The following is a 16441-nucleotide window of genomic DNA, read 5'->3' as shown; positions in this document are numbered from 1 at the left end:
ATTGTGGTAATGTACAGAACCAAAATTAGAAAAAAGTTGTCTCTGTCCAAATATTTATGGACTTAACTATATATTTGTGTGTTTTAATTGGGGGGCAGTTAGGCAGTTATGGTTACTGTTGTCCTTCTGTTGTTTATTTGTTTGATTTGTATAAAGCTAACATTTTTATGGCAGTTAAGGATAAGAGTGGTTGAAGTCTAAAGATGTGTTTATGTAAGACTAAAAGGGTACATAAAGTATAAATATAACTGTGTATCAAAGCACTGTTGATTTACATTTTTCAAAAAGTACAGAATGCTACAGATGACAGCAGCACAGTGTATCAGAAGGCTGCATTGCAGGTCAGATTGTATTTTAATTTTTGCCTCAGAAATAAAAGCTGGAAATAAAGCAAGAAGTGTTGTTTCAATTCTTTTAATATGTATACAATAATTGCATTTACAACATTGAGAAATCATTTGAATTTAAGATGTGCCCATTGTATACTTTTTTTTCTAAAAGCTGCAACATTCTTGTTGAAAATCAAATAAGCCAAAATCTTTCATTTTATAGTGGTGCCACTAATGTAGTCCTCTGGGTTTGAATGGTACGAAGTAAATACTGTTGCTAAGTACAACTTGAGCTTAAAAAACCCTGTGCAACTAGAAAGAGAATGAGTGAGAAGGCAGAAGATGAATAGGTGCAGTTGCATTTCTGACCAGCAGATGGCACTGCATCCCTATGATCTGATAAATTTTTATTTCTGCAGAGGCGTTTGCTAGTTTCTGTCACAATAGTTTGTGTCTCCAGATCACTATGAATATAAAGTCCCATTTTCATGAGAAGACACAGGTCTTGGGATTGACTGGACATTCAAGGATTACTGACTGTACAAGACTAAAATGGGCAGAGGAGCTTCAAAATGATTGGTACTGTTACATTACCCTTTAGAAGGAAGCATACTTTTAAGGTGGTTAGATTATGATTGGTTTTTTTTTATGCATTCCACACAGAAAATCCTGTATTTTATGACACTCTTGTTTCATATATGTTTTTCATTTCTGTTAATATGCAGCATTACCTCATTTTATTTTCTAGTTTTTATCCTTGCCAACCAGTCGATGGGCTTACCCTTTATTGTTGTGCTTCAGTCAGGGATCTCATTACCTCTTATTTTCACATGCATGGATATTTCTGTTCAGTTGTTAATTACCTCAGCTTTAACATAATAAACTGTGGTGGCCATGAAATTAAGGATCTGTGCTCGTATCTGGAAGGTTGCCAGTTTAAAACCCATTACTGCCAGAAGTGATTCTACTCTGTTGGGCCCTTCATCAAGACCCTTAACCTGGGGCGTTGTACAATGGCTGACCCTAAGTCATGTGAAAAAAAAAAAATTCCCTAAAGGAATAATACAGTGTACCAAATTTCTAATTTGAACAGCTAATCAACCATTTTACAAGTTCACTTTTTACATAAAATAATTTCAGGGCTGCAGCACAGGATGTAAGACAGGAACCAGCAGTAAATGTGATGCCACCCTTACACAAGACGTATATACATACTCAAAATGGGTCAATTTACAGTCACCAGTCAATCTAACTTACATGAATGAGAGAGGAAAGCATAGCAATCTTACATGTAAATGTAAATATGAATCCTACTCGCATTACATTTCCAACAACATCACTAGCAAACGTGCCACTTATTACTGAGATAGTTTATGGAAAAAAGTGAAACCTCAATTTTCAAACTCTTTTGTCCAAGTCTGTAGATCAGATTATGTCCAGCTGATGCTTTGTCTTCTCATTCAGAAGCCTCCTGCCTTAAATGCAGACCTTTTCTAATGAAATGGCTTTTGTCACCTGTCATTGTAAAATATGTATTACTGCCCCACATTGTATTACATGAAGGTCAATTTATTCCAACCAACTTTTTTGATCCTTTCCATCTGAATGATTTGGAATAAAAACTGGTAACAAATCAATATGCTTGCAAAAGAATGTAGTCTACAATAAAGCTGATTCTTCAATATAATTTTCTTCTGTTTAAAGCTTGATGCGAAATATATACAGAAAGCAATGAGTGTATTGCCTCAACCACTGATTGCAGGAAAAGCAACCCATATTTGTACCTTTGTTGTTAACCTTAAACCTTATTTTTTCCAATCTGACAGTACTGGAAAACAGCAAATTTAATTAGGTAAACCATGATGTGAATTAAAAGTAGAATTTGGCTCTGATTAAGAAATTGGTTGGAATTAATACAGACTGGCACAATGAGAACAGCGAAGATGAAGATGCAGGAGGAACATGATGACTATAAGCTCTAGTGCATGGCTTGCCACCTGACTTGATTATTTAAGCATTTTGGTAAATATAAATGGATCTTGGGGAATCATGGACCACAATTTAGCACAGTAGAGACTGATGAAGTATGATTTCTGTGGACAATCCATTGCCAAGTTTAATGAAACTGGGATTCTAGAGTCATAAAGATAGGCTGCTGATATGTCACAGCATTGCTGCCAGCTTGACAAACTAATAAGTAACTTGTTAACACTTTGTTCATCACAATGACAGTGTCTCCACCTGATATTCTAAGGTGCAATATAACTTTAATGAACACTTATCTTAAAGACAACTATTGTGCCTTCAACAGAAAAAATGTTTTTTCATGTATATTTTTAATTGCTAATCAGCGAGAGCTGCTGAGGCGGAGAAATTATGTAATAACGTGGAGTAATATAATACTTCGCTTATCGATAGGTAGTGGTATGACCAGCAGATCATAAATGTTTCTTGTTCTTCTTAAGGAGACTACCACTAATTAAAGGCACACAACTAACATTTTTATGCTAATGCTGAACATGAGCACATAATTGAAGTGGGGGAATTTGAATGTAAACATCCAAATTGCTGCAGCCCAATATGGGAAGCAAGCCTGACCTAAACGTCTGCTTTAAAGGAAGCTGTGAAACATGTGAAATGGTTGCTTTAAATCCTGCTGCTGGTTCACTTTGTAACCCTGAGCATGTCACTTTACTTATCTGAATTATAAGTACAGAATTATTATTAAAAGACACTCTGAACATGGAATTTTGCCTGTTTCCTCTAGTTTTGCTGTTGATAATATTATTATGCAGGCAGGCATCACCAGTGACATGTCACTACAAAATGAAGCTTGTCAGCTGGTGGTGACCTGTCACTAACAATCATAGCAGCTTGTGTGACTCCATGATGGTTACAATAAAACTGCCACTTACAGTTGGGCCGAGCCATGAGCAGAGGTAGAATTTGTAGAGGCACAGAAAACTGATAAAATGCAGATGTTAACAGCAAGCAAAGCACACTTACGAATTTGTCTAAAGGACGGTGAAAACACTGTGAACTCTATTAGCCCTGTAGAGTTAGAAGTTGCTTAGTTTTCTTGTGATTTATTGTACTGTTCTTATGTTCCATCATGTTCACCTCTATCAACGTCTTTTATTGAAAGATGTTTTTTTTGTAGGTGTCATCCAGTAATATGCTGTGAGATGTATAACAAATCTAGCGCAGTCAGCAGTGGCTCACCTCTGACTTTTTAAGAAATCCTGGTTCCAGACACAAAGAAAGTCCAAATATCCTTCACATAACCTTTAGAATATTCACATTAATAGCAAACTGCCAAGCTGCATCAATGTAGGAGTAAAACTATTCTGGCACAAATACCAATTTTAAAATTTGAATTATTGCTTAGCTAGTGAATTGTCCCAGCCAACCTTGGATACCAAATACTGAAAAAATGTCCTCATTTTCTTCCTGTTTTCCAGTTAAGTCACCTGATAATACATACAAAAAAGAGGACACAGCATACTTTCTGGGAAAAGAAGGCCAAAACTTAATGAGGAGTGCTATATTATTTCATTATATCACCTTGCTTCATCAGTGAATAGTTTCTGTCACTCCACTGTTGCACTGGGATGGCTGGCAGGCTGAATTGGGAGATTCTAGTGCAAAACTATCTTTAAGCAGGAACACAGAGGAATCAATGTGCCCCAAATGATGATGTTTTTAATTTCATCACTTTGCTGATAGACCTTTGGGGCTGGGCATTAGTACAATTCTACTGTGCTAAAAGTTGAGTGCAGTTCAAACATAAAAAAAACTATGCTTTGCCTCTTGGAGGCACTGTGGTGTTTCACAGTTACACATCTGTGGTTCTCATGCCATCAGCATCCAACGTTGAAGGAAACATGGTACCACTGCACTCCCCAGGCTGGGAATAGTGCCGTCTGCGCTTGCCTTGAGATTCCACATCATCCTGAGTGCTTTGGAGGGGCAAAGAGCTGAACTGTCCAGTCACTTCTTCAAGGATTGTATTCCCTGGTGTCCCAATGGTTTTTGATGGGGTGATGGGTGTCCAGGGCTGCCAAGAGGAGGCTATTGAAGAAGACTTAACCAATTGGCTCTTTTTTTCCTCTCCTGTTTGTTTACTGAAGTTCTGGGTCCTGTATCTGTGCAATGATAAGGTGCGGCTAAATGAATCCTGTAAAACCAAAAACAGTATTATCCAAACCTTAAAGAGGAAATTGCATACACAAGAAACAAAGAATATATGTGCTTTTTAGAGTCTACAGCACTGTAGTGTTTTCTATTCAGCAACATGGGTAGAGCATAACCTATAAGAAGCTGTGAAGTCACAGGAAAATGGTACTAATAGCTGTTAGGGACATGGTAATTTCAGAGAAGGGGAAAATTTTATGTTAAATGTATCATAAAAAATTGCAGATCAATTTATGCTCAGAGCACATAAACAAATTTATTAATATAAAACAACAAAAACTACGTAAGCATTCAGCATTTACATAGCACTCATTCATCATCAACCACTGCAGAGCTGTAGGATAATCAAATTAATAGTACATGTAGGATCTATAATCTTTATTCATTCACCAATGTTTACCCTGCTAATCCAGTTCAGAATCATGGGGAGCCAGTGGCTATCATTCTGGCATGGCATGCAAGATAGGGACCAACCTTAAATGAGGCAGCAGGTTATCACAGGGCACCCTCATACACATATAAACTCCCAATTTCAATCAGAGTTAACAATTCTTGGAATGGAGAGCTGACCTCCAGAAACCTTAGGTGAAACCTAACACAAATTGCATTACAAAAAGATCTGGCCAGTTGGTAACAGAGATTAGCAAAACAAAAACACCAATTAATATAATTTCTGGCAAGGAAACCATTTGGTTGAAATTTCAAATAAAAAATGTAACTCAGCTATTGACAAAATACAAACCGGATTCCAAAAAAGTTGGGACACTAAACAAATTGTGAATAAAAACTGAATGCAATGATATGGAGATGGCAAATGTCAATATTTTATTTGTAATAGAACATAGATGACAGATCAAACGTTTAATCCGAATAATGTATCATTTTAAAGGAAAAATATGTTGATTCAAAATTTCACGGTGTCAACAAATCCCAAAAAAGTTGGGACAAGTAGCAATAAGAGGCTGGAAAAAGTAAATTTGAGCATAACGAAGAGCTGGAAGACCAATAAACACTAATTAGGTCAATTGGCAGCATGAATGGGTATAAAAAGAGCTTCTCAGAGTGGCAGTGTCTCTCAGAAGCCAAGATGGGTAGAGGATCACCAATTCCCACAATGTTGCGCAGAAAGATAGTGGAGCAATATCAGAAAGGTTTTACCCAGCGAAAAATTACAAAGACTTTGCATCTATCATCATCAACTGTGCATAACATCATCCGAAGATTCAGAGAATCTGGAACAATCTCTGTGCATAAGGGTCAAGGCTGTAAAACCATACTGGATGCCCGTGATCTCCGGGCCCTTAAACGACACTGCACCACAAACAGGAATGCTAGTGTAAAGGAAATCACAGAATGGGCTCAGGAATACTTCCAGAAACCATTGTCAGTGAACACAATCCACCGTGCCATCCACCGTTGCCAGCTGAAACTCTACAGTGCAAAGAAGAAGCCATTTTTAAGCAAGATCCACAAGCTCAGGCGTTGTCACTGGACCAGGGATCATTTAAAATGAAGTGTGGCAAAATGGAAGACTGTTCTGTGGTCAGACGAGTCACGATTCAAAGTTCTTTTTGGAAATCTGGGACCAAAGAGGACAAGGACAACCCAAGTTGTTATCAACGCTCAGTTCAGAAGCCTGCATTTCTGATGGTATGGGGTTGCATGAGTGCGTAGGGCATGGGCAGCTTGCATGTCTGGAAAGGCACCATCAATGCAGAAAAATATATTCAGGTTCTAGAACAACATATGCTCCCATCCAGACGTCATCTCTTTCAGGGAAGACCCTGCATTTTTCAACAAGATAATGCCAGACCACATTCTGCATCAATCACAACATCATGGCTGCGTAGGAGAAGGATGCGGGTACTGAAATGGCCAGTCTGCAGCCCAGATCTTTTAAGACGATTGAACAGTTAGAGGCCTGTATTAGACAAGAATGGGAGAGCATTCCTATTTCTAAACTTGAGAAACTGGTCTCCTTGGTCCCCAGACGTCTGTTGAGTGTTGTAAGAAGAAGGGGAGATGCCACACAGTGGTGAAAATGGCCTTGTCCCAACTTTTTTGGGATTTGTTGACACCATGAAATTCTGAATCAACATATTTTTCCCTTAAAATGATACATTTTCTCAGTTTAAACTTTTGTTCCGTGATTTATGTTCTGTTCTGAATAAAATATTAGAAGATGGCACCTCCACATCATTGCATTCAGTTTTTATTCACGATTTGTATAGTGTCACAACTTTTTTGGACTCCGGTTTGTACACTGCACATCAATCTTTGCAAAGAATGCTGTAATTCAACTAAAACATCATACACACATGCACATATTTTGAGTCAAGTTATCAAAACTGTACCAGATCAGGACCATAAATGTGAGCAATTTCTTATGACAAAGCTAAGTTTGTGACATAAGTTTTAAAATGTTCCGATACTCAGACCATTTCTCTCTGTCAGTTTAATGGATATTTCCCAGGTTTACCCAGGTTGTCATGTAGCCCTGCATTATATTGAGGGTCCGGGTGCATAATCGTTAATGACCCACTAGAAAAATCCTAATACACCCAATGGGGTGGGAAATGGATACCCTATTCAGTTTAAATTTGAGCAACTGGCAAAAGATTCTTTGCAATTTGGCAAGAACTTATTCATGTATTAATGTTGTCCTTAAGTTAGTCTTGCTGGGCCTCTGTTAACCTTTCAGATGTTTCAGTATCTTTGATACTGACACAACTACTGTGACAACTACATATTGGGATATCTGATTTCAGAGCTCTCCAAGAAAACTGGGGGTGGTGTTTAAGTTGAATTTGATATGAAAGATGGCATTACTGCCATTAAATTATGCTTACTTGTTCAGTAATGCTTACTGTAGTGTAACTTATAAAAAGTCATTTCTGAAAAATAAACCTGTAAGTCTAAGTTAAGTTGAGTTAAGCTAACCACTCACCCAAAACCTTCCAGACCTTCTAAAATATTATACAACACATGCTTGGGCATGTAGCTATAGTAGACAGTGAAGAAATTGAAAACTGAATGGCTAAATTTTAAAATACCTCACAAATTAATTTATAATATTCAAAAAATAGTTTCATAATTTATAACCATAAAATAGTTAGGTTAAACTTAGCAATTTTTGTTTTTATTTGTTTATTCCTTCTGGACTGGATCCTTATATTTATCCATTGTTGCTATATTACATCTCTTCCTCCCCAGTGACCCTCCTAACCCAATAGAATTGAGTGTAGAAAACAGATAGATGGGAGGAAGTATTTTCAGGGTAATTTTTAGATCCATTCTCAATAAAATACTCTCACATGATAACAATTTTTTCCGTCAAATTAGTTCTGAATTTTATTGTAGTTTTTAAATTAAAATTTGGCAAATTACAACTTATAAATTTTCACAGAGTGTTTAAAATATTATAAGATCATTATTTACTTCACAATGAACCTGAACTTTCATCCTACATTTCATTTACTAGAATGAGCTGATTCATTGGGTAATCTGCTCATGTTTGGCCTTTCACACAGGGGTTTCTAGGTTCTGTGCCATTTTTATTTCTTTCAGCTATCATGTAAAGAGCAGTTCCAATTTCTATACAGAGATTGTCAGCTAGTCCTTAATTGCTTCACATAAGATGTTTAAAGCCTACTAAAACATCTCAAGCAAACTGGCAGTTTAACTGATTAAAATAGGCCACATGATTGTCATACTCTATCCTGGGGAACCTATGTGGCTGCAGGTTTTTATAACAGCCAATTTCAATTTCACAGTCATTTTAACTTCCAAATTATTTAATATAATTGGCTTGTCTTTTTATTTGTTCTTCTCTTATTCTGCATTTAGAAAAACAGCATGATTATAAGGAGTTCAGAACGTTTTGTATTTTACTATAGCTTTAATGCTTTTTTGTTGTTTTCCAACTAATTTCTATTTTTTATTTAGTTTGCTCCCCTAATTTTATCCTAACAATGGCAATTAAGAATCAGCAAAGCAGACACTCGCGAAACCACATTGAATGCTGCAGAAAGCATAAACTACTTAAGCATTAGGCCTCCTAATGTACTCATTAGTAAGTAATGGATTATACAGTATAATCAGAACACTTGTAAAAGCAGAATGAAAAACCTGATGATGAAAATATCAAAAACCAAGTTAAAAAAATCTATAAATTACCCGGTGTAAGATACATACATTGTTGGTACATTCTAATAAAATTCACCAAACATAGTTTTGTAATATCTACATTTACCCTAAAACACAGAAACTGGAAAATAACAGCTTGCTCAATTAGGCTAGGAGTCCAATTAAAACCAAAAACTGGTTGAAACAAACCCTTTTGCCATAAGGCTATTTATATGGAATACCAGCAGTAATAAAGAATCCCAAACACTAATTCTAAAACGTGGAACGTAGTTAAGCATTGACACTAACAAATCACATGCATCACCCTCCCCGTCCTCACTACTCACCTTCACAGGACCACGGAACTGCTGCAGTGCTGTATTGATGGCCTTGATCCAGCTGTGCATGTCTTCAGGACTATCTGCCTGCCATAGGAAACATGAAACACCCTCAATTTCTTTATTCACCTCCTACCTTTTGCCACTAACTTCTCCCAGACTGAGTCACAGATCTCAATGCTCAATGGCTTTGATTTTTACATATCAAATTAAATGCATTGTGATATTTTCTTACTGTCAGATACACTGAATAATTTTAAAACTGTTTGTCTGACTAATATACATACATAAACATCCATTTATTTAGATAATGTCAATTAAATTATCAAAAGAGTAAAAATTGTAATCATAGTATTTATTAATGCATATACTCCAATGCTTTAACACTAGAATTACCAGAGCCTACGAAAAAACTCATAGATCTGGCCCACCTTAAATCCGTTCACACCTTTCCGCGAGCGTCTTTTGTCCTGTAAATGTGGTGATAAAGATAAACAGCAAGCAGCCTACTTTTCCATCCCCTCACTGATGCAGAACATGCACAAAGTTCTCCCAGCTCATGCCTTGATTATCTGGGAGTGAAGTGCTGGAGTTTTAGAGTGGAAATAATAGATCGTTATTTGGAACAAATGCATTTCATGTGTGTTCCGTTTCTACAATAATCTGTCATTTTTAAAACAAATGTTTTTCATGTTTTAGTAGTAAATGACAAAATATAGGCATAAACTATATAATGTATGAAGCCTGAAGTCCAAAGATCAAATAAACACTTTCACAAAAGGTTCAAGGTTTACACAGATTATTGTAGAACGGAATTTTAAAAAGAGGACTGGCATTCACTCTTTTTCACACTGTCAGGCATGGTGAGGCAGCGAGCGACGATATGAAGGCAGCTGAGGATTACCTCAAAACTTTTGCCGGAATTATAGCAGCCAAAGGATACATCCCCTAGCGTGTCTTCAACTGTGACGAGACAGGACTCTTCTGGACGAAGATGCCAAGGAGGACTTATATAACGGCAGAGGAGAAGAGGATGCCTGGCCACAAACCCATGGCTAACCCTCGCACTGTGCGCCAATGCGAGCAGCGACTGCAAGATTATGCTCATTTATCATTCGGAAAACCCCAGAGCCTTTAAGTCACAAACGAAAACCCCTGCAGATGAAAGTGAGGAAGGCGTGGCGAAAAAGGCAAAAATCAGCGAATAAGATTCACTTATTCAGTTCAGCATCACCTTCACCTCCGTCAGCATCTTCAAGTCGTCTGATCTCCAAGGTAAATGCTGTATATTATACTTAATAAACCCAGTTTATTGCAGTACATTCAATTGTATTGTGTTTTTATACAATATTCATTATTTACAAGTACATTTTTCTTATTTAAAAACATACAACAAAAAATTGCTGTGTTTTTGGGGGTCTGGAACGGATTAATAGCATTTCAATTCATTTCAATGGGGAAAATTAATTTGACATACGAATAATTTGAGTTACGAGCTCCGTCACAGAACAAATTAAACTCGTAAGTCAAGGCACCACTGTATTTAGATCTGAACTAAATCTTAGGGCACCAGAAAAGGTTAAACTATAACCTCATCCACATCTGCATTTGACCTCTGAGCCTGGTTTAACAATGTGCATAAAAAGTACAGTAGACAGCTGTGGTAATCATGAAAATTGCGTTCACGTGGCTTTTTGTAAGCTGAGCATTGCTCTTATATGATCAAGCCCTTGGATTGTGAGAGCATGTCAACTGATGTAGCTGTATGTGGCATGCCTATCTACATTAATATAATTAAGTAAACAGTTTTTTTCCCTTTTTTTGTATGGTTCTTAGCCCACGTATCCCAACAGAAATTTGTATCTGGGACTTGAAGCATCTTACATATAAGCTATTTCTCAGTTTCTACAATGCTATATCACCACAAAGATGTGACTATCTGCATGGGAATACTTATTGTATTAGTACCCAGATGGGTTGTCCGTTAGGTCTTTTGGAGCAACAAGATGGTTTACTTATTCATGCTGTGACGGGTGGCCGGGTCCCATGTCCGGCCGAGATGCCCCTGCTGCATATGTTCCAGGGGAGCTACCATGGGCAACTTGGTGGCAGCCTCCCTGGCCGACGTTGATTCCCCAACTTCCCGCAGGGCTCCATGGGAGATGGATTCCGCCACAGCCTGGTAAGGAGCTGGGGTGGCCGCTAGGGGGTGCTGCCTGGATTTCACAGCCCAGCTGGACAAATCTTCAGCCCCACCCAGAAATGCAATTTTGACCAGGTGGTGAAGCGCCAGGTGAGCTATAAAAAGGGCCAGGCACCACCACTCAGTGGCCAGAGTCGGGAGGAGAGGACGAAGCTTCAAGGGAGGAGTGATTGTGCCAGAAGGCAGTGTTTTGGTTGTGATCAGTGCTTTCTGGGACTGTGTGTCGCCTGTGGGGTTCACAGGGAAGACGTGCCCCACAGGTAAAGAAAAATAAATATTGATTTTTATTGATTTTTTATTGATTTTTATACGTGCCTCTTTGCTATTGTTACAGTGCTATCATTCTGCTTGTTGCTGTTTTATTATGCATATTATCAGGAATATGTTAACTTTAATTTTTAAACTATTATTTGTATGCCATTTAGTTCATGGATACACTTTGGTTGCTCTTTTATGCATGACATCATGTTTTGTTTCATTTTGGTTTTCTTTGATCGTGGCACTGAGACTTGCACACTTTAAATGCAGTCTCACCAATGTATTATAGAAATTAGTCAGAGCTTAGTATCTCTTTAATTAGCACTTAATAAGTTTTACAATATAGTAGCACATTGTTTGAAAGATGACAGTGTTATTGTACAGCCAGAGATATTACATACGCTGAAGTTTATTATTTGGCTATTTTATCTTTTTGTTACTTGTTTAATTATAAACTTTAATGTTATGTTATTTCTGTTTTTGGTTTTGTTTTGTCATTGTATCTATGTATTCAATATAATGGTTTTTATTGATATTGTATTGTTTATTAATTTTGCTGTTATGTTTTATGTTAAGTATATACTTAATTTTTTTTTATTTTTTTCCCTGTCTTTGGTATGTAGAACCTAAGGAGGTGGGGGGTTGATCTAAATAGGCATTTGGGGTAATTGCCACTGCAGTGCATAAGTTTAAGATGAAAAGAGACCTACATCTTCTGCAGAGCATGTTTGTTTTTGGATTTCTGTAATTTTTTATTTTTCATGACTGGATTTACTGCCTCTTGACCTATGCAGTTGTTTAAGGTACTGTTCTTATTTTTGTGATTATTTTTCATGTTATTTTTTCCCTCTCTCCTTTGGATATTTGCCCCATTTTTGGGCCTGGGCAGGTAGTAAGCCTGCCTTTTGAATTTGAGAGTAGCCTGGCTGCTGTCGTGAATTCTACTTTTTGGGCCCAGTTTTCCCTAAAAATGCAGGTCTGCATTTAACACTAGAATCTCTGAAGCCTATGAAAAAACTTGTAATCCTGGGCCACCTTAAATCCCTTTGCACCTCTCCATTAGTGTTTTTTGTTTTGTAAATGTGTCAGTCAGCACAAGCAGCAAGCAGCCTGCTATCCCAGCTCGCCAAAGTATCATGCAAAGTTCTGTTTGTGAATATGTTTTGTGATGGTCTTTATATGAAAAACATGTATATGTTACTTATATAAAAGCCAGAAATGTTATTTATTTACCTTGATTAATTTACTTATCTTCCTACAGTGTAAAGTCACAAATAGACTGCAGAGCTCCCTGTGTTTGATCAACAGAGGCATGCTGACAAAGTACATGTGCAATGCTACTTCAGTACATGATTGACTTTAGCTGCAGGTGGAAGCTCCTGTCACACGCTATGCAACTGTTGTTATTGTTCTGCCTTTGTCCAGGAACGGTTTCATAACCTTTATGACCTTAGTCTTGGAAAGTCTTTCTTCCGTGGGACAACTGGGATCTTTTCCTGAATAAGGAGTGGCATTGCACATGTACTTTGTCATCATTTGTCATCAATAATATATTATTTACCCTATACAACTCCAGGCACCTCACACCCAGATAAACAAGACTTGAGCTGAGAGAACTCCTTTCCCTGAGTTGAGCTGCAGCGGTAGGGGGGATGGGATAGCAGGCTGCTTGCTGCTTGTGCTGAGCGACACATTTACAAAACAAAAGACATTAATGGTGATATGCAAAGGAATTTAAGATGGTATGCAATTATAAGTTTTTTTTGTAGGCTTCAGGAATTCTAGTGTTAAAGTTTATTTTCCAAATGTCTGCCCACTAATAAAACTTGCCCAGGTCTTCTTGAATTTATTTTCCTATACACTTATAAGTTACTATTCTACTAAGGCTGGCATTATCTTTAAAGTTTGTTCAATATATCTGAATCACCTTTCTAAACATAAATAATCAAGGCATAGTCCAAGCATAGACACTTGGGGACTTTCTCTACAGACATATAAGTCAGTATGAAGCATTTTTCTCTGATCTGTATGGTTTTGTTTTCCTGCTCATCAACTATTTTACAATTCTATATTAGTGCTGAGCAACAATTAAAAATTTGAATCGCAATTAATTGCATGGTTGTCTCTGATTAATCGCAGACAATCACAACAATCACATTGTTATTTGAAAAATTCAATAATGAACTCAAAAGTAGTTTATTGCGTTTATTTGGTTTGCAAACATATAAGGTGCTTTCTAACAGCAGTATTCCCTTTACATAGCAGCAGTTAAAATATTTCTTGTAAATCTCAATTTAACACTAGAATTACCAGAGCTTACGAAAAAACTCGTAAATCCGTCCCACCTTAAATCGCTTCTTAAAATCGTTCACAGCTCTCCACCAGCGTCTTTTGTCATCTAAATGTGCTGATAAAATCAGGCTGCAAGCAGCCGGCTATTCCATCCCCCCACCGACTTAGAACTTCTCCCAGCTCATGCCTTGATTGATTTTCTGGGAGTAAAGTGGAGTTTTAGAGTGGAAATAATAGATCCTTATTTGGAACGCACACATTTCATGTGTGTTCCTTTTCTACAATAATCTGTGTAAACACATTTTTAAAACAGAAACGTTTTTCATATTCTAGTAGTAAATGACAAAATGTAGACATAAACTATATAATGTATGAAGCCTGAAGTGCAAATATCAAAGAAACACTTTCACAAAAGGTACAAATATAACAGAACAAATGCGCTTTTATTCTAAAGTGTAACTGCAGAAAAAAAGCCTCCTTAGTAAGCCATACTGACACATTTTCACTATAACTGCCGCGGTGGCGTAATGATATCAGCTGCCAACTGGGAATCAAAAGGTCACGAGTTCGATCCTGCACCACTCCATCTTGAGAAGTAAACTGCTCTTAGTCTTACTATTTTAGAATAAAAACATACATTTGATTTCAGTCTGTAACAGCCGGTGCAATTTATGATCCTTGTAAAGGTTAGCTTTGGTTTTTTTTATTCACTTTTCATTCTCTCAGTCGCGTTCAGGATCCTTCCCTAAGACCCCCTCCCCCCCATCTGACATTGCTGTTTTCACATAAAGACGTGCTATAGCTCTGCAGTGTATGACGATACATTCTCTTACCAATGCTAGCGAAATGAAGTGTCTGCATGCACTTTTTGTGGCATTACACGTGTATTTTTTGAGCATGTCCGTGCCAAATAAATAACATTTGAGCTATAGCGTGTCTTTATGTGATCCAAATAAATAACATTCGAGCTATAGAGCGCCTTTATGTGAAAAATTGGATCACATAAAGATACGCTACAGCTCAAATGTTATTTATTTGGAGACGCACTATAGCTCGAATGTTATTTATTTGGCACGGACATACTCAAAAAATACATGTGTAATGCCACAAAAAGTGCATGCAGACACTTCATTTCACTACCATTGGTAAGAGAATGTTTTGTGATACACTGCAGATCTAGCGTCGGAGCAAGAATGCACATCGCACTTTTGCCATCGCTGTACTTTGTATATGTATATGGGAAGCTCTGCATTTTACATGTGCCTAGGAAGTGAGTACATATATAAAGGTAACTAAAGGTAAATAAAGAACTGAAGCTTGTTGATGCTGCATCATCTTTTCTTTTTCCATCGCCTTTTCCTGTAAGAAGCATTGTACACACTTCTCTCTATGCTGTGGGTTCTATTACACACCAGAAAGAAAGAGACAATATATGTAAAAACATCATCGCACAAATGCAATATTATTTGAAAACAAACAGCGTCCGATCAGCTGTAAAAGTATGGCATTTCTAAATGTTTACTTTTTTTCAGTCTGATTCTCTCAGTCAGACTGTATATTTGTCTCTTATTCAGTGCGCGCAAGAACATGCAGGTGGCCAGATGCTGTGTGCTACAACATGCTGGCGGTGATCAACGCACATTTTAAAAAAAGAAAGACAAATACAGTAATCCCTCGCTATATCGCGCTTTGACTTTCGCGGTTTCGCTCTATCGCGGATTTTATATGAAAGCATAACTAAATATATAACGCGGATTTTTGCTGCTTCGCGGGTTTTGCAGACAATGTGTCTTTTTTACTTCCTGTACATGCTTCCTCAGTTGGTTTGCCCAGTTGATTTCAAACAAGGGACGCTATTGGCGGATGACTGAGAAGCTAACCAATCAGAGCACGCAGTTAAGTTCTCCTGACTGAGAAGCTAACCAATCAGAGCACGCAGTTAAGTTCCTGCTTGCTGAATGCAGTGTTAACCAGGAAGTCTCGTCTCGCTCATTCAGCATCAACGTGTTTCGCTGTGTAAAGAGTTGTGCTCTTTTGTGTTTATCTTTGTGCATAGTCAAGCCCTTCATTATGGCTCCAAAACGATCTGCTACTGCTTCAGGGGCGTGGCCAAGCGCAAACGGAAGATATTAACGATTGCCGAAAAGGTTTTGGATTTGTTGAAGGCTACGATTCTTTTTATTTAAAAAGTAGGAAAGGAATATAAGATCTACGGCCACAGTGTCCTTTTAACCAGGGTGCAAAACGAGTTGTAAGTGGATGTAATAAGGCAGTAGTCTGGATGGAATCTGCTTTAGGGATTTGGATTGAAGACTGCCAGAAGAAGAACAACGGCAGTGCTACACAATCGCCTGAAGTGGCTCCTTTAAGGGCTGTAACGCTCTCCTTTGTTGTGCAGTAAAATAAAACTCATTGTTATCGGACAAGTCATCGTGTCATTGTTGGTGAGTAACCATAATTAATTTTCTACTTACAGTACTTAGTACATGTACGTGCGTTTAGTGTCACTGTACACACACATTTACTGTATACTATTTTTGTTGCATTGTACGTATTTATTGCTGGTGGCATGTCTATCGTAATGGCTGTAACATGTGATATCGGAGACACTCAATATCTTTAAAATAATATTTAGGTTTTACTATATATAAACAGTGTGTTTATATACATAATTTCAATGAATCTTACCTAATATCTAAGAG

At 37.4% G+C, this 16441-nt stretch overlaps 1 protein-coding gene across 1 annotated transcript in view; it reads right to left on the bottom strand.

Annotated features, from left to right (window-relative positions):
• Positions 1-398: 398 nt before the first annotated feature.
• Positions 399-16441, bottom strand: part of si:ch211-204d2.4 (uncharacterized protein LOC100003662 homolog) — a 99905-nt gene continuing 83862 nt past the window's right edge. Inside the window, exons 11-12 of the mRNA XM_039769242.1 lie at positions 8996-9073; positions 399-4506 (exon numbers count right to left, since the gene is read on the bottom strand). Of these exons, the coding sequence (XP_039625176.1) occupies positions 4165-4506; positions 8996-9073 (420 nt within the window). The 3' untranslated portion in view covers positions 399-4164. The remainder of the gene's footprint in view (positions 4507-8995; positions 9074-16441) is intronic.

This window comes from Polypterus senegalus, chromosome 11, assembly GCF_016835505.1.
Source record: "Polypterus senegalus isolate Bchr_013 chromosome 11, ASM1683550v1, whole genome shotgun sequence".
NCBI classification, from domain to species: domain Eukaryota; kingdom Metazoa; phylum Chordata; class Cladistia; order Polypteriformes; family Polypteridae; genus Polypterus; species Polypterus senegalus.
Note: the sequence above shows the minus strand (reverse complement) of the source record. Positions and strands in the feature narration are given on the sequence as shown.